This window comes from Aedes albopictus, unplaced genomic scaffold (assembly GCF_035046485.1).
Source record: "Aedes albopictus strain Foshan unplaced genomic scaffold, AalbF5 HiC_scaffold_740, whole genome shotgun sequence".
NCBI lineage: Eukaryota > Metazoa > Arthropoda > Insecta > Diptera > Culicidae > Aedes > Aedes albopictus.
This window is the reverse complement of record NW_026917577.1, coordinates 1-25000: the sequence shown is the minus strand read 5'-3', so window position 1 is coordinate 25000 and position 25000 is coordinate 1. Positions and strand designations below refer to the sequence as shown.

Below are 25000 nucleotides of genomic sequence, written 5' to 3'. Positions count from 1 at the left end.
TCTGTGAAAATTTCATGATCTTAGACTTAGCCAAATTTGAATTTATTAGAAAAGAGTAATCAGTTGTCAAAAGCTGTTTTCGCCACCTTGACACTTGTTTCTAGTATTTGAAGTAATTAGAGGCATTTGATCGCAAAATCGTCCCGACAATCTCTGAGGATATTTCCTATGATCATTTCAGTCCAAAAAAAAGTACGCTAACTATGGTACATTTTTAGTAGTCTACATTTCATTTCAGTAAAAATCTAAAAATTTTGATGAAACTTCTCTCATATGAGAGAAATTATTTTCTCATTTTCTCTGCTCGTAACAGACAAACAAGAGCACATGGAATTGTGGTGGGGTTCAGGGTTACCAGGATTGGTCATGCGCATAACACGCATAGTTGTATTTCTAACAGTAATATTTACATATTCTAAAGTTATTTATTTAACTTTAAAATATTTTTTATCTTTCTAAAGTAACGACCAAAAATGGAACTGAGCCTGCTTCAGTTTTCTACGAAAACTTTCTCGGTTATTGGTTGAGAGCTTACTTTGCCAATCGATCATTTTTCGTTTGTAAGGAATTCACTCTATAACCAAAGAAGTCCAGAATATATTATCCATTGAGAGGAGATCCTGGCTCGACCGAAAACATTTTATTCCAGTCTCATACTTCGTTTAGCCAAAGATGGCAACCCTATGAGGCTCACAATGATGATCCTCTGCACGCTAAGAAAATGTTACTCTAAAATGAGTAAGATTCACACAAAACTGAGCTAAACTGGAACAGCTCAAAAATTGAGTAAATTGTATTTCCAGCGATAGCGCTGGCCCAAGTGCAAAAATCCAACTGGTTTAAGCCGTATAATATTCTTCGCATCATCAAGAATATTAGACGGCTTAAACTGATGAGATTTTCGCACTTGGGCCAGCGCTATCGCTGGAAAAAAAATTTACTCAATTTTGAGTTGTCCCACTTTAGCTCGAAAATGAGTGAATTTTCTGACCGTGTGTATGTTGCTCTGCGTTTGCTCCCACGGTGCGTTTAGTGGAACACGCTTTGACTGCTCGAATATATACCAAGTGCACAACTTACTAATACTAAATAGTATATCAAGTTCGTTAGAAGTCAGTTCACTTATGACTTTCCTGTTCAGATACACTGGGCAATATCCCTAAATTTATGCCCCATGGTATGTGGCCACTTCCAAATATTAACCGAATTTTGTCATACGTCAATCAATTTGGATAATATTTGAGTTCACAGAGCTTGCTCGAGGATTCTTGAAAAATTTGAGAGTATTCCCCGATTTTTTGTGATTATTTAGAAATTCTAATGAATATCGGTGTTTACTGAAATTATTCGAGGATTCTTGAAGATTTTTAGAGTATTCCTCGATTCTCTGTGGTTATTAAGGAATTCTAATAAATATTTGAGATTGTTGAGCTTGCTCGAGAATTCTTGAAGAGTTTTAGAGTTTTCCTCGATATTTTGTGATTATTTAGGAATTCTAATGAATATTTGAGTTTGATGAGCTTATTCAAGGATTCTTGAAGAGTTTTAGAGTATTCCTTGATATTTTGTGATTATTTAGGAATTCTAATGAATATTTGAGTGTGATGAGCTTATTGGAGGATTCTTGAATAGTTTTAGAGTTTTCCTCGATATTTTGTGATTATTTAGGAATTCTAATGAATATTTGAGTTTGATGAGCTTATTCAAGGATTCTTGAAGAGTTTTAGAGTATTCCTTGATATTTTGTGATTATTTAGGAATTCTAATGAATATTTGAGTGTGATGAGCTTATTGGAGGATACTTGAATAGTTTTAGAGTTTTCCTCGATATTTTGTGATTATTTAGGAATTCTAATGAATATTTGAGTTTTCTGAGCTTATTCGAGGATTATTGAAGAGTTTTAGAGTGTTCCTCGATATTTTGTGATTATTTAGGAATTGTAATGAATATTTGAGTTTGCTGAGCTTATTCGAAGATTCTTGAAGAGTTTTAGAGTTTTCCTCGATATTTTGTGATTATTTAGGAATTCTAATGAATATTTAAGTTTTCTGAGCTTATTCGAGGATTCTTGAAGAGTTTTAGAGTTTTCCTCGATATTTTGTGATTATTTAGGAATTCTAACAAATATTTGAGTTTGCTGAGCTTATTCGAAGATTCTTGAAGAGTTTTAGAGTATTCCTCGATATTTTGTGATTATTTAGGAATTCTAATGAATATTTGAGTTTGATGAGCTTATTCGAGGATTCTTGAAGAGTTTTAGAGTATTCCTTGATATTTTGTGATTATTTAGGAATTCTAATGAATATTTGAGTGTGATGAGCTTATTGGAGTATTCTTGAATAGTTTTAGAGTTTTCCTCGATATTTTGTGATTATTTAGGAATTCTAATGAATATTTGAGTTTGATGAGTTTATTCGAGGATTCTTGAAGAGTTTTAGAGTATTCCTCGATATTTTGTGATATTTAGGAATTCTAATGAATATTTGAGTTTTCTGAGCTTATTCGAGGATTATTGAAGAGTTTTAGAGTGTTCCTCGATATTTTGTGATTATTTAGGAATTGTAATGAATATTTGAGTTTGCTGAGCTTATTCGAAGATTCTTGAAGAGTTTTAGAGTATTCCTCGATATTTTGTGATTATTTAGGAATTCTAATGAATATTAAAGTTTTCTGAGCTTATTCGAGGATTCTTGAAGAGTTTTAGAGTTTTCCTCGATATTTTGTGATTATTTAGGAATTCTAACAAATATTTGAGTTTGCTGAGCTTATTCGAAGATTCTTGAAGAGTTTTAGAGTTTTCCTCGATATTTTGTGATTATTTAGGAATTCTAATGAATATTTAAGTTTTCTGAGCTTATTCGAGGATTATTGAAGAGTTTTAGAGTGTTCCTCGATATTTTGTGATTATTTAGGAATTCTAATGAATATTTGAGTTTGATGAGCTTATTCAAGGATTCTTGAAGAGTTTTAGAGTATTCCTTGATATTTTGTGATTATTTAGGAATTCTAATGAATATTTGAGTGTGATGAGCTTATTGGAGGATTCTTGAATAGTTTTAGAGTTTTCCTCGATATTTTGTGATTATTTAGGAATTCTAATGAATATTTGAGTTTGATGAGCTTATTCAAGGATTCTTGAAGAGTTTTAGAGTATTCCTTGATATTTTGTGATTATTTAGGAATTCTAATGAATATTTGAGTGTGATGAGCTTATTGGAGGATTCTTGAATAGTTTTAGAGTTTTCCTCGATATTTTGTGATTATTTAGGAATTCTAATGAATATTTGAGTTTGATGAGCTTATTCAAGGATTCTTGAAGAGTTTTAGAGTATTCCTTGATATTTTGTGATTATTTAGGAATTCTAATGAATATTTGAGTGTGATGAGCTTATTGGAGGATACTTGAATAGTTTTAGAGTTTTCCTCGATATTTTGTGATTATTTAGGAATTCTAATGAATATTTGAGTTTTCTGAGCTTATTCGAGGATTATTGAAGAGTTTTAGAGTGTTCCTCGATATTTTGTGATTATTTAGGAATTGTAATGAATATTTGAGTTTGCTGAGCTTATTCGAAGATTCTTGAAGAGTTTTAGAGTTTTCCTCGATATTTTGTGATTATTTAGGAATTCTAATGAATATTTAAGTTTTCTGAGCTTATTCGAGGATTCTTGAAGAGTTTTAGAGTTTTCCTCGATATTTTGTGATTATTTAGGAATTCTAACAAATATTTGAGTTTGCTGAGCTTATTCGAAGATTCTTGAAGAGTTTTAGAGTATTCCTCGATATTTTGTGATTATTTAGGAATTCTAATGAATATTTGAGTTTGATGAGCTTATTCGAGGATTCTTGAAGAGTTTTAGAGTTTTCCTCGATATTTTGTGATTATTTAGGAATTCTAATGAATATTTGAGTTTGATGAGCTTATTCGAGGATTCTTGAAGAGTTTTAGAGTATTCCTTGATATTTTGTGATTATTTAGGAATTCTAATGAATATTTGAGTGTGATGAGCTTATTGGAGGATTCTTGAATAGTTTTAGAGTTTTCCTCGATATTTTGTGATTATTTAGGAATTCTAATGAATATTTGAGTTTGATGAGTTTATTCGAGGATTCTTGAAGAGTTTTAGAGTATTCCTCGATATTTTGTGATTATTTAGGAATTCTAATGAATATTTGAGTTTTCTGAGCTTATTCGAGGATTATTGAAGAGTTTTAGAGTGTTCCTCGATATTTTGTGATTATTTAGGAATTGTAATGAATATTTGAGTTTGCTGAGCTTATTCGAAGATTCTTGAAGAGTTTTAGAGTATTCCTCGATATTTTGTGATTGTGTGAAGAATAAGCAATAAGTTAAAATTCACAAATACAAAGAAATTAAAAAAAAAAAAAAAAAAAATATTTTGTGATTATTTAGGAATTCTAATGAATATTAAAGTTTTCTGAGCTTATTCGAGGATTCTTGAAGAGTTTTAGAGTTTTCCTCGATATTTTGTGATTATTTAGGAATTCTAACAAATATTTGAGTTTGCTGAGCTTATTCGAAGATTCTTGAAGAGTTTTAGAGTATTCCTCGATATTTTGTGATTATTTAGGAATTCTAATGAATATTTGAGTTTGATGAGCTTATTCGAGGATTCTTGAAGAGTTTTAGAGTTTTCCTCGATATTTTGTGATTATTTAGGAATTCTAACAAATATTTGAGTTTGCTGAGCTTATTCGAAGATTCTTGAAGAGTTTTAGAGTATTCCTCGATATTTTGTGATTATTTAGGAATTCTAACAAATATTTGAGTTTGCTGAGCTTATTCGAAGATTCTTGAAGAGTTTTAGAGTTTTCCTCGATATTTTGTGATTATTTAGGAATTCTAATGAATATTAAAGTTTTCTGAGCTTATTCGAGGATTCTTGAAGAGTTTTAGAGTTTTCCTCGATATTTTGTGATTATTTAGGAATTCTAACAAATATTTGAGTTTGCTGAGCTTATTCGAAGATTCTTGAAGAGTTTTAGAGTATTCCTCGATATTTTGTGATTATTTAGGAATTCTAATGAATATTTGAGTTTGATGAGCTTATTCGAGGATTCTTGAAGAGTTTTAGAGTTTTCCTCGATATTTTGTGATTATTTAGGAATTCTAACAAATATTTGAGTTTGCTGAGCTTATTCGAAGATTCTTGAAGAGTTTTAGAGTATTCCTCGATATTTTGTGATTATTTAGGAATTCTAACAAATATTTGAGTTTGCTGAGCTTATTCGAAGATTCTTGAAGAGTTTTAGAGTTTTCCTCGATATTTTGTGATTATTTAGGAATTCTAATGAATATTTAAGTTTTCTGAGCTTATTCGAGGATTCTTGAAGAGTTTTAGAGTTTTCCTCGATATTTTGTGATTATTTAGGAATTCTAATGAATATTTGAGTTTTCTGAGCTTATTCGAGGATTATTGAAGAGTTTTAGAGTGTTCCTCGATATTTTGTGATTATTTAGGAATTGTAATGAATATTTGAGTTTGCTGAGCTTATTCGAAGATTCTTGAAGAGTTTTAGAGTATTCCTCGATATTTTGTGATTATTTAGGAATTCTAATGAATATTAAAGTTTTCTGAGCTTATTCGAGGATTCTTGAAGAGTTTTAGAGTTTTCCTCGATATTTTGTGATTATTTAGGAATTCTAATGAATATTTGAGTTTGCTGAGCTTATTCGAAGATTCTTGAAGAGTTTTAGAGTATTCCTCGATATTTTGTGATTATTTAGGAATTCTAATGAATATTTGAGTTTTCTGAGCTTATTCGAGGATTATTGAAGAGTTTTAGAGTGTTCCTCGATATTTTGTGATTATTTAGGAATTGTAATGAATATTTGAGTTTGCTGAGCTTATTCGAAGATTCTTGAAGAGTTTTAGAGTATTCCTCGATATTTTGTGATTATTTAGGAATTCTAACAAATATTTGAGTTTGCTGAGCTTATTCGAAGATTCTTGAAGAGTTTTAGAGTATTCCTCGATATTTTGTGATTATTTAGGAATTCTAATGAATATTTGAGTTTGATGAGCTTATTCGAGGATTCTTGAAGAGTTTTAGAGTTTTCCTCGATATTTTGTGATTATTTAGGAATTCTAACAAATATTTGAGTTTGCTGAGCTTATTCGAAGATTCTTGAAGAGTTTTAGAGTATTCCTCGATATTTTGTGATTATTTAGGAATTCTAACAAATATTTGAGTTTGCTGAGCTTATTCGAAGATTCTTGAAGAGTTTTAGAGTTTTCCTCGATATTTTGTGATTATTTAGGAATTCTAATGAATATTTAAGTTTTCTGAGCTTATTCGAGGATTCTTGAAGAGTTTTAGAGTTTTCCTCGATATTTTGTGATTATTTAGGAATTCTAATGAATATTTGAGTTTTCTGAGCTTATTCGAGGATTATTGAAGAGTTTTAGAGTGTTCCTCGATATTTTGTGATTATTTAGGAATTGTAATGAATATTTGAGTTTGCTGAGCTTATTCGAAGATTCTTGAAGAGTTTTAGAGTATTCCTCGATATTTTGTGATTATTTAGGAATTCTAATGAATATTAAAGTTTTCTGAGCTTATTCGAGGATTCTTGAAGGGTTTTAGAGTTTTCCTCGATATTTTGTGATTATTTAGGAATTCTAACAAATATTTGAGTTTGCTGAGCTTATTCGAAGATTCTTGAAGAGTTTTAGAGTATTCCTCGATATTGTGTGATTATTTAGGAATTCTAATGAATATTTGAGTTTTCTGAGCTTATTCGAGGATTATTGAAGAGTTTTAGAGTGTTCCTCGATATTTTGTGATTATTTAGGAATTGTAATGAATATTTGAGTTTGCTGAGCTTATTCGAAGATTCTTGAAGAGTTTTAGAGTATTCCTCGATATTTTGTGATTATTTAGGAATTCTAATGAATATTAAAGTTTTCTGAGCTTATTCGAGGATTCTTGAAGAGTTTTAGAGTTTTCCTCGATATTTTGTGATTATTTAGGAATTCTAACAAATATTTGAGTTTGCTGAGCTTATTCGAAGATTCTTGAAGAGTTTTAGAGTATTCCTCGATATTTTGTGATTATTTAGGAATTCTAATGAATATTTTAGTTTGATGAGCTTATTCGAGGACTCTTGAAGAGTTTTAGAGTTTTCCTCGATATTTTGTGATTATTTAGGAATTCTAACAAATATTTGAGTTTGCTGAGCTTATTCGAAGATTCTTGAAGAGTTTTAGAGTATTCCTCGATATTTTGTGATTATTTAGGAATTCTAACAAATATTTGAGTTTGCTGAGCTTATTCGAAGATTCTTGAAGAGTTTTAGAGTATTCCTCGATATTTTGTGATTATTTAGGAATTCTAATGAATATTTGAGTTTGATGAGCTTATTCGAGGATTCTTGAAGAGTTTTAGAGTATTCCTTGATATTTTGTGATTATTTAGTAATTCTAATGAATATTTGAGTTGGCTGAGCTTATTCGAGGATTCTTGAAGAGTTTTAGAGTATTCCTCAATATTTTGTGATTATTTAGAAATACTAATGAATATTTGAGTTCACTGAGCTTGCTCGAGGATTCTTGAAGAATGTTAGAGTATTCCTCAATATTTTGTGATTATTTAGAAATACTAATGAATATTTAAGTTTTCTGAGCTTATTCGAGGATTATTGAAGAGTTTTAGAGTGTTCCTCGATATTTTGTGATTATTTAGGAATTGTAATGAATATTTGAGTTTGCTGAGCTTATTCGAAGATTCTTGAAGAGTTTTAGAGTATTCCTCGATATTTTGTGATTATTTAGGAATTCTAATGAATATTAAAGTTTTCTGAGCTTATTCGAGGATTCTTGAAGAGTTTTAGAGTTTTCCTCGATATTTTGTGATTATTTAGGAATTCTAACAAATATTTGAGTTTGCTGAGCTTATTCGAAGATTCTTGAAGAGTTTTAGAGTTTTCCTCGATATTTTGTGATTATTTAGGAATTCTAATGAATATTTAAGTTTTCTGAGCTTATTCGAGGATTATTGAAGAGTTTTAGAGTGTTCCTCGATATTTTGTGATTATTTAGGAATTCTAATGAATATTTGAGTTTGATGAGCTTATTCAAGGATTCTTGAAGAGTTTTAGAGTATTCCTTGATATTTTGTGATTATTTAGGAATTCTAATGAATATTTGAGTTTTCTGAGCTTATTCGAGGATTATTGAAGAGTTTTAGAGTGTTCCTCGATATTTTGTGATTATTTAGGAATTGTAATGAATATTTGAGTTTGCTGAGCTTATTCGAAGATTCTTGAAGAGTTTTAGAGTATTCCTCGATATTTTGTGATTATTTAGGAATTCTAATGAATATTAAAGTTTTCTGAGCTTATTCGAGGATTCTTGAAGAGTTTTAGAGTTTTCCTCGATATTTTGTGATTATTTAGGAATTCTAACAAATATTTGAGTTTGCTGAGCTTATTCGAAGATTCTTGAAGAGTTTTAGAGTATTCCTCGATATTTTGTGATTATTTAGGAATTCTAATGAATATTTTAGTTTGATGAGCTTATTCGAGGACTCTTGAAGAGTTTTAGAGTTTTCCTCGATATTTTGTGATTATTTAGGAATTCTAACAAATATTTGAGTTTGCTGAGCTTATTCGAGGACTCTTGAAGAGTTTTAGAGTTTTCCTCGATATTTTGTGATTATTTAGGAATTCTAACAAATATTTGAGTTTGCTGAGCTTATTCGAAGATTCTTGAAGAGTTTTAGAGTATTCCTCGATATTTTGTGATTATTTAGGAATTCTAACAAATATTTGAGTTTGCTGAGCTTATTCGAAGATTCTTGAAGAGTTTTAGAGTATTCCTCGATATTTTGTGATTATTTAGGAATTCTAATGAATATTTGAGTTTGATGAGCTTATTCGAGGATTCTTGAAGAGTTTTAGAGTATTCCTTGATATTTTGTGATTATTTAGTAATTCTAATGAATATTTGAGTTGGCTGAGCTTATTCGAGGATTCTTGAAGAGTTTTAGAGTATTCCTCAATATTTTGTGATTATTTAGAAATACTAATGAATATTTAAGTTTTCTGAGCTTATTCGAGGATTATTGAAGAGTTTTAGAGTGTTCCTCGATATTTTGTGATTATTTAGGAATTGTAATGAATATTTGAGTTTGCTGAGCTTATTCGAAGATTCTTGAAGAGTTTTAGAGTATTCCTCGATATTTTGTGATTATTTAGGAATTCTAATGAATATTAAAGTTTTCTGAGCTTATTCGAGGATTCTTGAAGAGTTTTAGAGTTTTCCTCGATATTTTGTGATTATTTAGGAATTCTAACAAATATTTGAGTTTGCTGAGCTTATTCGAAGATTCTTGAAGAGTTTTAGAGTTTTCCTCGATATTTTGTGATTATTTAGGAATTCTAATGAATATTTAAGTTTTCTGAGCTTATTCGAGGATTATTGAAGAGTTTTAGAGTGTTCCTCGATATTTTGTGATTATTTAGGAATTCTAATGAATATTTGAGTTTGATGAGCTTATTCAAGGATTCTTGAAGAGTTTTAGAGTATTCCTTGATATTTTGTGATTATTTAGGAATTCTAATGAATATTTGAGTGTGTAACCGATGGTTCCAAAATTTAATTTGTGACTCCATCACAATTATCGACCAGCATCGCCTGAATGCGACCCTGGGCTATGCTCACAATGCGCAAGAGAAAAAAAAACTTCTCTCACTCTCCCAATCCCACTCCCTTCCAATGGCACCACTCACGAGCCAACCGACTGTTGACAGCGGTTTGATAGCCGGCCAAAAGATACTCGGCCGAAGTAGCAATCCAGAGGCATGGCCAGGGGGCGGTGACACTCATGAGGGCAATAAATATGCAAATACGGCAAAATCGGGTTTGTTCGTAAACTTAGGGGTAAATTTCAAGTTCGAGCTTGGCTTGCTAGCTCTCGCCAGTTCATAATTGCTCAGAACGTCCAAGCGAGCAGTAAGTGCGCGTCGGGTGTTAAATTCGTAAGGTCCGTTGATGATGTAATATAAATCTAGTAGTGAAGTTTTTAATAATTTGTTTGATCTTAATTCTAGGTCTAGTAGTCCAAAAATAAATAAAAATCTTAAGTTAGTGTGTTAGTGTGTGTAGGTCCAGAGTAAAAGTGGTTAGTATTGTAATAATTAAAAACGAATTGTGTTAAAATGCCCTAAATTCTATTGTGTCCATCTAGGGTAGTTACACCTATTGTTGTGAACGATACAGCAACTATCGTCGAAGCAAATTATAATTGTTCAAGAAAAAGGTAAAATATGCTCATACAAAGAAGATTGTTAAAAAAATAACTAAAACTAATTCCTAAATAATACTAAAATGCGGTTTGAAGAGGAAAAAGTGGCTCAAGTGGCGGAAAACTAATTGGTGTGGTAGGTCCACAAAGGACCTTTTTCTTTTGTTTAATCGGCAGCATTGTCCTGGGTGAGCACGCCATTCACATTCACCCTGAGGACAACAAAGGACAGGTGGCCCTCCTATTCAACCAAGGTGGCCATTTTGAAACGAAGTGGTATCCAGAAGGAAGAAAGTGACCTGCACATACCGCTTCTGTCACGTGCGAGCAAGACCTTAGGACGAACGACCGCAAACCCCTAGGACACCTGTGGTTCGAGTGGTAATCCAGTTCAGGAACGGTTCCCGGCTGCCAAAGCGGCCTATTTGAACCGACCAGTTACACCAATAACACTGGTTTCGCCCCGTCAACCACCCCGTAACCAACCGATCCGCCTCAGAAACTTCATCCAGTGTCAGAGAGTGATTTCCGGCCAAGGGACGGTCAAGGACATTGGAAGCCTCGGTGACAATAGGTACAACACCCCTATTCGTCCGCCGCCGCAAGCTGCTAGCCGTGTTGCAGTCCCACTCCAAGAACAACGCCTGTGTGTCATCGTTTTCCTACGCCGCACCACACCACTACCACCACCACCACCATTCGTAAAACCAAAACCGCAAGTAGCATATCTAATGTGACGTCACACTAAACTAGGTTAAGCCAGGGCCCATATACAACCCAATCAATGTAAATTATTAGAATATACAATGTGCACGTAAACTCCGGTTGTTTTAGGATCATTCAGAGAGTTGAAGCTCCACTACTAGTTTTGTTGATTTGTTTCGTAGTTCCGGACTCAAAAGGAGTCTCCATACCTACCTCACTTTGCGTTCTGTTGCATAAGTGAATTGGCAGGGTGGCCTTTGAGCATACTCACCCTTAAGTAGTTGCTTAGTGATTGCCACCTAACTAAAGCATGCTTATGGATATGCTCTTATAGCAAGTTCCCACTGGAAGCAGATCGGTGAGTTACGTTGAGAATTATGTACCGGTTCCCCCTCATTCCGACCCTGCAGATCCCCTTATTCCGCTGAACATAGCCGAGGGGGCTACAAATTGGCGCCCAACATAAAATCTAGAATAACAAATTTGGTGAATCGGTTACAAATATCTCTTCGTTCCCGTGAGAGGAAGGAAGAAAACAGTTTAGACTGTTTTTAGAGCGTTGCGTTCTCTGAACGGCAAATAATTAGGTTCATTTTTATAATTTGCATGTTTCTTTTTTGATAAGATTCCATCGGGACACCCCCGGTGTGATCATTGTTCATTTAGTTTGTTTTGGTGCATGTTTACATTTGTTGTTGGGATAGTTTTATAACTTTTTTATGTTTTTAGGTGCTTTGTTGGAATTTTCGTGGAAGCAGAAGCTGTTCAGGAGGTAAAGAGTGAGCCCTAGAATCACAGTGGCTAATTTTAAACCGTCCTGGAGTCCGATTAGTCACAATCGCGACTGAGAAGGGTGAGTACAGGTGGAGATAAGAGTGAGTCTGGAGAGGGCACAGACGTTGATCTGGCCGTGATTCGAGCACCCTTTACTACCTGAACACTGCTGCAACACGAAAAATCCCAAGCCATGGATTCTGAAATCCAAATGAAATATAAGACGCTACTGGTTCATCATTTAGAGAAGGAGGAAGTTGAGTTTGAGCTAGATGTACGAGCCGTTGCATTTGAGAAGACTGAATCTGTAGGAGTTTTAAGGAGGCGTTTGAGGGAAGCATTGAAGGACAAAGGTGAACAGGTAAAAGTTGATTTTTCGAAGTGCCAAAATCGCACGGTCGATGACGAGATTAAAGTGATCGACCACAACGTAGAAGAAATAAGGGATTTTCTAGAGAAGAAGAAGAGTTTCGAGGGTGTTAAGGACTCCTTGAGAACTCGCCTAGTGCATTACTCCGTACGATGCTCTGCCATTCAGGAGACGGCGGAGGAGGATGCGGATTTAGAGGATTTAGACAAGCTTTCGAGTACGATTCGTCAACTGTACAATACGTACTTCACGCTATTCACACCTGTTGAATCCATTCGTAAAGAAATTATGCTTCAGATTTCGAATTCATTAACACAGCTGCAGCTGGCCCAGCCAAGCACATCTGGTATGGTGAGGCAGGTTCAAAGTAGGTCTCAAGAAACTCAGACGGAAGACGATTTAGGTTCACAGGAAGATGTTAGGTCAAAGCAGTCCAACCTCAGAGGTGCATTGGGTAGACGACAACTAAAGTCAAATTTGGAGCCAACTAAGGAACTCTCTCCACATTCTAGCTTCCCAGCAATGCTTCAACAGCCTTCGGGGTCAGGAATGAATTCCCGTAGATCGCTAGAAGAAACAGTTTTGAATCGGATCGATTTGTCAGGGAAGATTCGAAATCCCACAGGCTTACGAAACTCTTCGGAGATAGACACGGATTCTTCCTCGTCGCCATCTCCTCCAAGCAGACGGAAGTCCAGGCAGCGAAGGTCCTACACAAAGCGAAGTAGACCGGTATCGGACTGGAATTTACGTTACGATGGGAGAGATGGGGGACAGGGTCTGATGCGTTTTATCAAAGAAGTGGAGTTCTATGCCAAATCGGAGGACGTTTCCGAAAAGGAGCTTTTCCGTTCCGCAATCCACTTGTTTGCGGGCGCAGCCAAAATTTGGTTTATGGCAGGAGTTGAAAATGGGGAATTCTCTACATGGAAGGACTTAGTCACGGAAATGAAAAGGGAGTTCCTGAGCCCCGATCACGACCATGTCAGTGAGTTCAGGGCTATTGAGAGGAAACAGAGACCAAAAGAGAAATTCCAGGATTTCTTCTTTGATATGCAGAAGCTTTTTAACTCACTTACCAAGCCGATTTCCGAGCGGAAGAAGTTCGAGATAGTCTTCCGAAATCTCAGAGCGGACTACAAAGGCTATGTAGTTGCGGCTAATATAGATAACCTGGCAGATTTGAAACCTTTTGGTCGAAAACTTGATGCCACGTTCTGGTACAAGTACGAAAACCGTAATCAGGAAGAGAACTCTTCGAAAAGCCGGAATCAGGTTAGTGAGCTGAGGTCGAACTCCAAACCGAAGCCGCCTGGATCGGTGAATCGACCCGACAAAACTCGTTCGGAACAGAAACCGAATAAAACAGAGGATGAGAAAATTACGCAAAAGCCAATACGTGAGGATCAGCCGGGTGAACAAAGTCAAGCGCAGAACAGTAACGTGGTAGACAAAGGGTTGCAGGCGATTCTGGAGAAATACACTCCTCCAAAGCCTGGTGTTTGTTATAACTGCCGGCTTTCTGGTCACCACCAAGCGGATTGTGACCGCCCTAAACATAAATTTTGTTACAGGTGTGGTTTCTTCAATTTCGACACGAAGGACTGCCCGTTCTGTGCAAAAAACGCTTAAATTCCCGCCTGAAGGGGCAGGCGGAGGTAGAAAGCACTCCTAAGTCCCCTGTTTCTCCAGATTGTAACATTTGCTCACTCGGTGAAAGACAAGTAGAAGAGGATGAATATAGACACTGCTCCAGTGTAGAGATCAGTGAGCATTTTCTCAAAGTTGCAAATGACGATAGACCATTCGTGAGAGTAAACATTTTGAATGTGCCCTTAATCGGCTTGCTCGATAGTGGAGCGAACCGAAGCATACTTGGTTCAGGTAGTTCGTCTCTCCTCAAAGCCTGTAGGCTTCGTTTACAGCCAGCAAACATTGATATTAGTACCGCGAGCGGTCAAAAATTGGACGTTTCGGGATGTGTGGAGTTGCCCGTGACGTTTAAGGGTGTAACAAAGTTCTTGTCAGCACTCGTGATCCCCTCCGTTAAACGAAAATTGATCCTCGGATCGGACTTCTGGCAATCATTCGGGATAGTGCCAACTGTGGCGGCCGATGATGTGCCCATATCGGTAGATGAACTGCAGGATCACGAGGTAGAGACGATACTATCAGATGAACAGTTGAAGAAACTAGAGGAGGTCAAATTGTTGTTCAAACCAGCGGTAGATGGTCAACTCGACACTACGTCGATGATCAGTCATCGCATAGAGCTATCGGATGAAACTAAGAAGCTCCCTCCGGTTCGAATCAATCCGTTCCCAACCTCCCCTAGTCGGCAAGAAAAGATTAACAAGGAACTTGACAGCATGCTACAGTGTGGCATTATCGAACGGTCATACAGTGACTGGGCACTCCGTCTTGTACCCGTTGACAAGCCGGATGGATCGGTCCGGCTGTGCCTGGATGCCAGGAAGCTCAATGAGCGAACTGTTCGGGACTCCTACCCTCTTCCACACGCAGATAGGATCCTGAGTCGTCTAGGGCCAAGTCGATACATTTCGACAATAGACTTGTCAAAAGCTTTCTTACAGGTGCCGTTACATCCACGGTCCCGTAAATTTACCGCGTTTTCAGTGTTAGGGAGAGGGTTGTTCCAGTTCACTCGGATGCCCTTCGGTCTGGCGAACAGTCCGGCTACCCTGTCCAGATTGATGGACCGTGTATTGGGCGGGAGTGAACTGGAACCAAACGTATTCGTTTACCTCGATGACATCATCGTGGTAAGCAATACGTTTGAGGAGCACATGGACAGGCTCAGAGAACTAGCACGTAGGCTCAGTACCGCGAATTTGTCCATAAACCTGGAGAAATCGAAGTTCTGCGTACCCGAAGTTCCTTACTTGGGGTACATTCTGAGTCGAACCGGGCTTCGTCCGAATCCAGAACGAGTCGAAGCCATCGTCAATTTTGAAAGGCCCAAATCACTCCGTGCACTGAGGAGATTTCTGGGCATGTGCAACTACTACAGGCGTTTTATCGCTACATTTAGCGAAATTGTACGCCCGCTGACCGATCTCTTAAAGGGTCAGCCAAAAACAATAAAATGGAATGATGATGCCGAGGAAGCATTCGTCAAAATTAAAGAGCTGCTCATTAGCGCTCCGATTTTGACCAATCCAGATTTTTCCAGACCCTTTAGCATCCACTGCGATGCGAGCGATTTAGCAATCGCTGGAGTTTTGACTCAATCATATGACGAAATTGAAAAACCCGTTGCCTACTTCTCGCAGAAACTAGGGACAACCCAACAACGCTATGCGGCAACGGAAAAAGAAGCTCTAGCCGTTCTGAAGTCGTTAGAGAAATTCCGTTGCTACATCGAAGGTTCGAAGTTCACAGTAATTACTGATGCCTCCGCACTAACGTATATTCTCCGAAGCAGCTGGAAGACTTCATCCAGGCTGAGTAGGTGGAGCCTAGAACTCCAAAAGCATGATATGGACGTGAAACACCGCAAAGGTGTGGACAATATTGTGCCTGACACTTTGTCCAGAGCTGTGGAAGAGGTCAGTGCCTCGTCCGATAAGTCTGACTGGTATGGTTATATGTTGAAACAGGTTCAAACGGAACCTGAGAATTTTAAAGATTTTCGGGTAGAAAATGGCATTTTGAAGAAATTTGTCTCGAGTCCAGAAAACATTGATTATCGTTTTGAGTGGAAGGTGTGCGTACCAACCGCTTTACGCGAAAAAGTACTCTACGAAGAGCACGATGAGGCATTACATTTAGGACATGAGAAAACGCTGGCGAGAGTCCGCAAGAAGTTCTACTGGCCGCAAATGGCCAAAGAAATTAAAACGTACGTTCAAAAATGTCGAATCTGTCAGGAAAGTAAGCCCAGCAACAGATCGCAGCACCCTGTAATGGGTCAACAGCGGGTTACAACGAAACCCTTTCAGATAATCGCCGTTGATTTCATTCAGTCGCTTCCTAGAAGCAAATCTGGGAACTGCCATCTTTTCGTAGTGATGGATCTCTTTTCGAAATTCTGCTTGCTGTTTCCTATAAGAAAGATATCAACCTCTCAGGTCAACAGGATTTTGGAAGATAGCTGGTTCCGACGATATGCCGTACCGGAATGTCTTATATCGGACAATGCTTCGACCTTCTTATCGAAGGAATTCAAAGCTCTCCTTGAGAAATTTAGAATACAGCACTGGACTAACTCGAGACACCATTGTCAAGCCAACCCAGTCGAAAGACTCAATAGGACCATTAATGCGTGCATTCGCACCTACGTCCGAACAGATCAGACCCTGTGGGACAGCAGGATTTCCGAGGTAGAACACGTTCTAAATACGACCCCACATTGCTCGACAGGTTTTTCACCCTATAAAGTCATTTTTGGTCACGAAGCAGTAGAAAGAGGGGACGAACATAAAGTAGACCGAGATGCGGAAGAAATTTCGGAGGAAAAGAGATTAGAAAACAAATTAATCATTGATAAATCTATTCACGACCTAGTAGTCAGGAATTTACACAAAAATTATAATAAAAATTCACACTATTACAACCTGCGCCGAAAAACACCTGCGCCGGTGTACAAAATCGGGGATAAAGTCCTGAAAAGGAACTTTAAACAATCCTCTGCCGTTGATAAGTTCAACGCAAAACTGGCTCCTTGTTACAGCCCGTGCATAATCCGAGCCCGGGTGGGCACAAGCTCCTACGACCTCGTCGATGAGGCAGGAAAGTCGCTCGGCATCTTTTCCGCAGCAGATTTGAAACCGTGTACCTAGGAAGAAAATTTAGAAATCAATTAAAACTCTCGAAATTAGAATAACCAATTTTGTCGACTCCGAGTTGACGTGGAAAGAAAAGAATACTTAGCCTGGTAGGTGAATCGATCATTTTCTCGGGACTGCAGACCGGGAAAATACTATAAAAGGATAAAACGAAAAGATGAATGAAATAAGGCTTGCGTAGATGTAGTAGTATATAGTGGAAGCAGTAGCAGTCAGGAAAGGATAGAAGTACTTACCGATGGCTTCAAAACTTCTTGTTTCTCGGAATTTTGGTCCATGATGATCTCCCACACAAATGCGAAATGGCAACAAAACCGATTAATGAATATTAACTGGAGAATCGTCGTAATTCGAGCTCGATGTGATTAATTTTCCGCGAATCGATTTGTTTTGAGTTGAACGTTGTTTACGATGAGAAATGGATAATGACTGACAGCTGGAAAGGTAACTCACTTATGCTAGCCTCAATCACAAGTAGAGTAAACGTCCTTGTTTTAGTCGCGCTAGTAAATAGCCGACGTGTGAAAAGAAATAATAATAAAAACAAGCTGTGCATGCGAATCGTTTATGCCGTTTTGTGAATAAATCGAGAAAACTTATATTTCGGGTTCTGGTTTCTTAGGCGAAAATAAATTCCTTCATTTCTCAGTCGGTCGGAGGGGTATTGTAACCGATGGTTCCAAAATTTAATTTGTGACTCCATCACAATTATCGACCAGCATCGCCTGAATGCGACCCTGGGCTATGCTCACAATGCGCAAGAGAAAAAAAAACTTCTCTCACTCTCCCAATCCCACTCCCTTCCAATGGCACCACTCACGAGCCAACCGACTGTTGACAGCGGTTTGATAGCCGGCCAAAAGATACTCGGCCGAAGTAGCAATCCAGAGGCATGGCCAGGGGGCGGTGACACTCATGAGGGCAATAAATATGCAAATACGGCAAAATCGGGTTTGTTCGTAAACTTAGGGGTAAATTTCAAGTTCGAGCTTGGCTTGCTAGCTCTCGCCAGTTCATAATTGCTCAGAACGTCCAAGCGAGCAGTAAGTGCGCGTCGGGTGTTAAATTCGTAAGGTCCGTTGATGATGTAATATAAATCTAGTAGTGAAGTTTTTAATAATTTGTTTGATCTTAATTCTAGGTCTAGTAGTCCAAAAATAAATAAAAATCTTAAGTTAGTGTGTTAGTGTGTGTAGGTCCAGAGTAAAAGTGGTTAGTATTGTAATAATTAAAAACGAATTGTGTTAAAATGCCCTAAATTCTATTGTGTCCATCTAGGGTAGTTACACCTATTGTTGTGAACGATACAGCAACTATCGTCGAAGCAAATTATAATTGTTCAAGAAAAAGGTAAAATATGCTCATACAAAGAAGATTGTTAAAAAAATAACTAAAACTAATTCCTAAATAATACTAAAATGCGGTTTGAAGAGGAAAAAGTGGCTCAAGTGGCGGAAAACTAATTGGTGTGGTAGGTCCACAAAGGACCTTTTTCTTTTGTTTAATCGGCAGCATTGTCCTGGGTGAGCACGCCATTCACATTCACCCTGAGGACAACAAAGGACAGGTGGCCCTCCTATTCAACCAAGGTGGCCATTTTGAAACGAAGTGGTATCCAGAAGGAAGAAAGTGACCTGCACATACCGCTTCTGTCACGTGCGAGCAAGACCTTAGGACGAACGACCGCAAACCCCTAGGACACCTGTGGTTCGAGTGGTAATCCAGTTCAGGAACGGTTCCCGGCTGCCAAAGCGGCCTATTTGAACCGACCAGTTACACCAATAACACTGGTTTCGCCCCGTCAACCACCCCGTAACCAACCGATCCGCCTCAGAAACTTCATCCAGTGTCAGAGAGTGATTTCCGGCCAAGGGACGGTCAAGGACATTGGAAGCCTCGGTGACAATAGGTACAACACCCCTATTCGTCCGCCGCCGCAAGCTGCTAGCCGTGTTGCAGTCCCACTCCAAGAACAACGCCTGTGTGTCATCGTTTTCCTACGCCGCACCACACCACTACCACCACCACCACCATTCGTAAAACCAAAACCGCAAGTAGCATATCTAATGTGACGTCACACTAAACTAGGTTAAGCCAGGGCCCATATACAACCCAATCAATGTAAATTATTAGAATATACAATGTGCACGTAAACTCCGGTTGTTTTAGGATCATTCAGAGAGTTGAAGCTCCACTACTAGTTTTGTTGATTTGTTTCGTAGTTCCGGACTCAAAAGGAGTCTCCATACCTACCTCACTTTGCGTTCTGTTGCATAAGTGAATTGGCAGGGTGGCCTTTGAGCATACTCACCCTTAAGTAGTTGCTTAGTGATTGCCACCTAACTAAAGCATGCTTATGGATATGCTCTTATAGCAAGTTCCCACTGGAAGCAGATCGGTGAGTTACGTTGAGAATTATGTACCGGTTCCCCCTCATTCCGACCCTGCAGATCCCCTTATTCCGCTGAACATAGCCGAGGGGGCTACAAGTGTGATGAGCTTATTGGAGGATTCTTGAATAGTTTTAGAGTTTTCCTCGATATTTTGTGATTATTTAGGAATTCTAATGAATATTAAAGTTTTCTGAGCTTATTCGAGGATTCTTGAAGAGTTTTAGAGTTTTCCTCGATATTTTGTGATTATTTAGGAATTCTAACAAATATTTGAGTTTGCTGAGCTTATTCGAAGATTCTTGAAGAGTTTTAGAGTTTTCCTCGATATTTTGTGATTATTTAGGAATTCTAATGAATATTTAAGTTTTCTGAGCTTATTCGAGGATTATTGAAGAGTTTTAGAGTGTTCCTCGATATTTTGTGATTATTTAGGAATTCTAATGAATATTTGAGTTTGATGAGCTTATTCAAGGATTCTTGAAGAGTTTTAGAGTATTCCTTGATATTTTGTGATTATTTAGGAATTCTAATGAATATTTGAGTGTGATGAGCTTATTGGAGGATTCTTGAATAGTTTTAGAGTTTTCCTCGATATTTTGTGATTATTTAGGAATTCTAATGAATATTTGAGTTTGATGAGCTTATTCAAGGATTCTTGAAGAGTTTTAGAGTATTCCTTGATATTTTGTGATTATTTAGGAATTCTAATGAATATTTGAGTGTGATGAGCTTATTGGAGGATACTTGAATAGTTTTAGAGTTTTCCTCGATATTTTGTGATTATTTAGGAATTCTAATGAATATTTGAGTGTGATGAGCTTATTGGAGGATTCTTGAATAGTTTTAGAGTTTTCCTCGATATTTTGTGATTATTTAGGAATTCTAATGAATATTTGAGTTTGATGAGTTTATTCGAGGATTCTTGAAGAGTTTTAGAGTATTCCTCGATATTTTGTGATTATTTAGGAATTCTAATGAATATTTGAGTTTTCTGAGCTTATTCGAGGATTATTGAAGAGTTTTAGAGTGTTCCTCGATATTTTGTGATTATTTAGGAATTGTAATGAATATTTGAGTTTGCTGAGCTTATTCGAAGATTCTTGAAGAGTTTTAGAGTATTCCTCGATATTTTGTGATTATTTAGGAATTCTAATGAATATTTGAGTTTGATGAGCTTATTCGAGGATTCTTGAAGAGTTTTAGAGTTTTCCTCGATATTTTGTGATTATTTAGGAATTCTAATGAATATTTGAGTTTGATGAGCTTATTCAAGGATTCTTGAAGAGTTTTAGAGTATTCCTTGATATTTTGTGATTATTTAGGAATTCTAATGAATATTTGAGTGTGATGAGCTTATTGGAGGATTCTTGAATAGTTTTAGAGTTTTCCTCGATATTTTGTGATTATTTAGGAATTCTAATGAATATTTGAGTTTGATGAGCTTATTCAAGGATTCTTGAAGAGTTTTAGAGTATTCCTTGATATTTTGTGATTATTTAGGAATTCTAATGAATATTTGAGTGTGATGAGCTTATTGGAGGATACTTGAATAGTTTTAGAGTTTTCCTCGATATTTTGTGATTATTTAGGAATTCTAATGAATATTTGAGTGTGATGAGCTTATTGGAGGATTCTTGAATAGTTTTAGAGTTTTCCTCGATATTTTGTGATTATTTAGGAATTCTAATGAATATTTGAGTTTGATGAGTTTATTCGAGGATTCTTGAAGAGTTTTAGAGTATTCCTCGATATTTTGTGATTATTTAGGAATTCTAATGAATATTTGAGTTTTCTGAGCTTATTCGAGGATTATTGAAGAGTTTTAGAGTGTTCCTCGATATTTTGTGATTATTTAGGAATTGTAATGAATATTTGAGTTTGCTGAGCTTATTCGAAGATTCTTGAAGAGTTTTAGAGTATTCCTCGATATTTTGTGATTATTTAGGAATTCTAATGAATATTTGAGTTTGATGAGCTTATTCGAGGATTCTTGAAGAGTTTTAGAGTTTTCCTCGATATTTTGTGATTATTTAGGAATTCTAATGAATATTTGAGTTTGATGAGCTTATTCGAGGATTCTTGAAGAGTTTTAGAGTATTCCTTGATATTTTGTGATTATTTAGGAATTCTAATGAATATTTGAGTGTGATGAGCTTATTGGAGGATTCTTGAATAGTTTTAGAGTTTTCCTCGATATTTTGTGATTATTTAGGAATTCTAATGAATATTTGAGTTTGATGAGTTTATTCGAGGATTCTTGAAGAGTTTTAGAGTATTCCTCGATATTTTGTGATTATTTAGGAATTCTAATGAATATTTGAGTTTTCTGAGCTTATTCGAGGATTATTGAAGAGTTTTAGAGTGTTCCTCGATATTTTGTGATTATTTAGGAATTGTAATGAATATTTGAGTTTGCTGAGCTTATTCGAAGATTCTTGAAGAGTTTTAGAGTATTCCTCGATATTTTGTGATTGTGTGAAGAATTAGCAATAAGTTAAAATTCACAAATACAAAGAAATTAAAAAAAAAAAAAAAAAAAAATATTTTGTGATTATTTAGGAATTCTAATGAATATTAAAGTTTTCTGAGCTTATTCGAGGATTCTTGAAGAGTTTTAGAGTTTTCCTCGATATTTTGTGATTATTTAGGAATTCTAACAAATATTTGAGTTTGCTGAGCTTATTCGAAGATTCTTGAAGAGTTTTAGAGTATTCCTCGATATTTTGTGATTATTTAGGAATTCTAATGAATATTTGAGTTTGATGAGCTTATTCGAGGATTCTTGAAGAGTTTTAGAGTTTTCCTCGATATTTTGTGATTATTTAGGAATTCTAACAAATATTTGAGTTTGCTGAGCTTATTCGAAGATTCTTGAAGAGTTTTAGAGTATTCCTCGATATTTTGTGATTATTTAGGAATTCTAACAAATATTTGAGTTTGCTGAGCTTATTCGAAGATTCTTGAAGAGTTTTAGAGTTTTCCTCGATATTTTGTGATTATTTAGGAATTCTAATGAATATTAAAGTTTTCTGAGCTTATTCGAGGATTCTTGAAGAGTTTTAGAGTTTTCCTCGATATTTTGTGATTATTTAGGAATTCTAACAAATATTTGAGTTTGCTGAGCTTATTCGAAGATTCTTGAAGAGTTTTAGAGTATTCCTCGATATTTTGTGATTATTTAGGAATTCTAATGAATATTTGAGTTTGATGAGCTTATTCGAGGATTCTTGAAGAGTTTTAGAGTTTTCCTCGATATTTTGTGATTATTTAGGAATTCTAACAAATATTTGAGTTTGCTGAGCTTATTCGAAGATTCTTGAAGAGTTTTAGAGTATTCCTCGATATTTTGTGATTATTTAGGAATTCTAACAAATATTTGAGTTTGCTGAGCTTATTCGAAGATTCTTGAAGAGTTTTAGAGTTTTCCTCGATATTTTGTGATTATTTAGGAATTCTAATGAATATTTAAGTTTTCTGAGCTTATTCGAGGATTCTTGAAGAGTTTTAGAGTTTTCCTCGATATTTTGTGATTATTTAGGAATTCTAATGAATATTTGAGTTTTCTGAGCTTATTCGAGGATTATTGAAGAGTTTTAGAGTGTTCCTCGATATTTTGTGATTATTTAGGAATTGTAATGAATATTTGAGTTTGCTGAGCTTATTCGAAGATTCTTGAAGAGTTTTAGAGTATTCCTCGATATTTTGTGATTATTTAGGAATTCTAATGAATATTAAAGTTTTCTGAGCTTATTCGAGGATTCTTGAAGAGTTTTAGAGTTTTCCTCGATATTTTGTGATTATTTAGGAATTCTAATGAATATTTGAGTTTGCTGAGCTTATTCGAAGATTCTTGAAGAGTTTTAGAGTATTCCTCGATATTTTGTGATTATTTAGGAATTCTAATGAATATTTGAGTTTTCTGAGCTTATTCGAGGATTATTGAAGAGTTTTAGAGTGTTCCTCGATATTTTGTGATTATTTAGGAATTGTAATGAATATTTGAGTTTGCTGAGCTTATTCGAAGATTCTTGAAGAGTTTTAGAGTATTCCTCGATATTTTGTGATTATTTAGGAATTCTAACAAATATTTGAGTTTGCTGAGCTTATTCGAAGATTCTTGAAGAGTTTTAGAGTATTCCTCGATATTTTGTGATTATTTAGGAATTCTAATGAATATTTGAGTTTGATGAGCTTATTCGAGGATTCTTGAAGAGTTTTAGAGTTTTCCTCGATATTTTGTGATTATTTAGGAATTCTAACAAATATTTGAGTTTGCTGAGCTTATTCGAAGATTCTTGAAGAGTTTTAGAGTATTCCTCGATATTTTGTGATTATTTAGGAATTCTAACAAATATTTGAGTTTGCTGAGCTTATTCGAAGATTCTTGAAGAGTTTTAGAGTTTTCCTCGATATTTTGTGATTATTTAGGAATTCTAATGAATATTTAAGTTTTCTGAGCTTATTCGAGGATTCTTGAAGAGTTTTAGAGTTTTCCTCGATATTTTGTGATTATTTAGGAATTCTAATGAATATTTGAGTTTTCTGAGCTTATTCGAGGATTATTGAAGAGTTTTAGAGTGTTCCTCGATATTTTGTGATTATTTAGGAATTGTAATGAATATTTGAGTTTGCTGAGCTTATTCGAAGATTCTTGAAGAGTTTTAGAGTATTCCTCGATATTTTGTGATTATTTAGGAATTCTAATGAATATTAAAGTTTTCTGAGCTTATTCGAGGATTCTTGAAGGGTTTTAGAGTTTTCCTCGATATTTTGTGATTATTTAGGAATTCTAACAAATATTTGAGTTTGCTGAGCTTATTCGAAGATTCTTGAAGAGTTTTAGAGTATTCCTCGATATTTTGTGATTATTTAGGAATTCTAATGAATATTTGAGTTTTCTGAGCTTATTCGAGGATTATTGAAGAGTTTTAGAGTGTTCCTCGATATTTTGTGATTATTTAGGAATTGTAATGAATATTTGAGTTTGCTGAGCTTATTCGAAGATTCTTGAAGAGTTTTAGAGTATTCCTCGATATTTTGTGATTATTTAGGAATTCTAATGAATATTAAAGTTTTCTGAGCTTATTCGAGGATTCTTGAAGAGTTTTAGAGTTTTCCTCGATATTTTGTGATTATTTAGGAATTCTAACAAATATTTGAGTTTGCTGAGCTTATTCGAAGATTCTTGAAGAGTTTTAGAGTATTCCTCGATATTTTGTGATTATTTAGGAATTCTAATGAATATTTTAGTTTGATGAGCTTATTCGAGGACTCTTGAAGAGTTTTAGAGTTTTCCTCGATATTTTGTGATTATTTAGGAATTCTAACAAATATTTGAGTTTGCTGAGCTTATTCGAAGATTCTTGAAGAGTTTTAGAGTATTCCTCGATATTTTGTGATTATTTAGGAATTCTAACAAATATTTGAGTTTGCTGAGCTTATTCGAAGATTCTTGAAGAGTTTTAGAGTATTCCTCGATATTTTGTGATTATTTAGGAATTCTAATGAATATTTGAGTTTGATGAGCTTATTCGAGGATTCTTGAAGAGTTTTAGAGTATTCCTTGATATTTTGTGATTATTTAGTAATTCTAATGAATATTTGAGTTGGCTGAGCTTATTCGAGGATTCTTGAAGAGTTTTAGAGTATTCCTCAATATTTTGTGATTATTTAGAAATA

At 35.4% G+C, this 25000-nt stretch overlaps 1 protein-coding gene across 1 annotated transcript; it reads left to right on the top strand.

The window, feature by feature from the left end:
- Nucleotides 1-9605: 9605 nt before the first annotated feature.
- LOC134284765 (uncharacterized) lies at nucleotides 9606-14165 on the top strand. Its single transcript, XM_062844016.1, has 3 exons — nucleotides 9606-10010; nucleotides 10078-10148; nucleotides 10215-14165. Exon 3 carries the CDS (start codon nucleotides 11944-11946, stop codon nucleotides 13750-13752), a length of 1809 nt encoding a protein of 602 aa, XP_062700000.1. The 5' UTR covers nucleotides 9606-10010; nucleotides 10078-10148; nucleotides 10215-11943; the 3' UTR covers nucleotides 13753-14165.
- Nucleotides 14166-25000: the final 10835 nt, after the last annotated feature.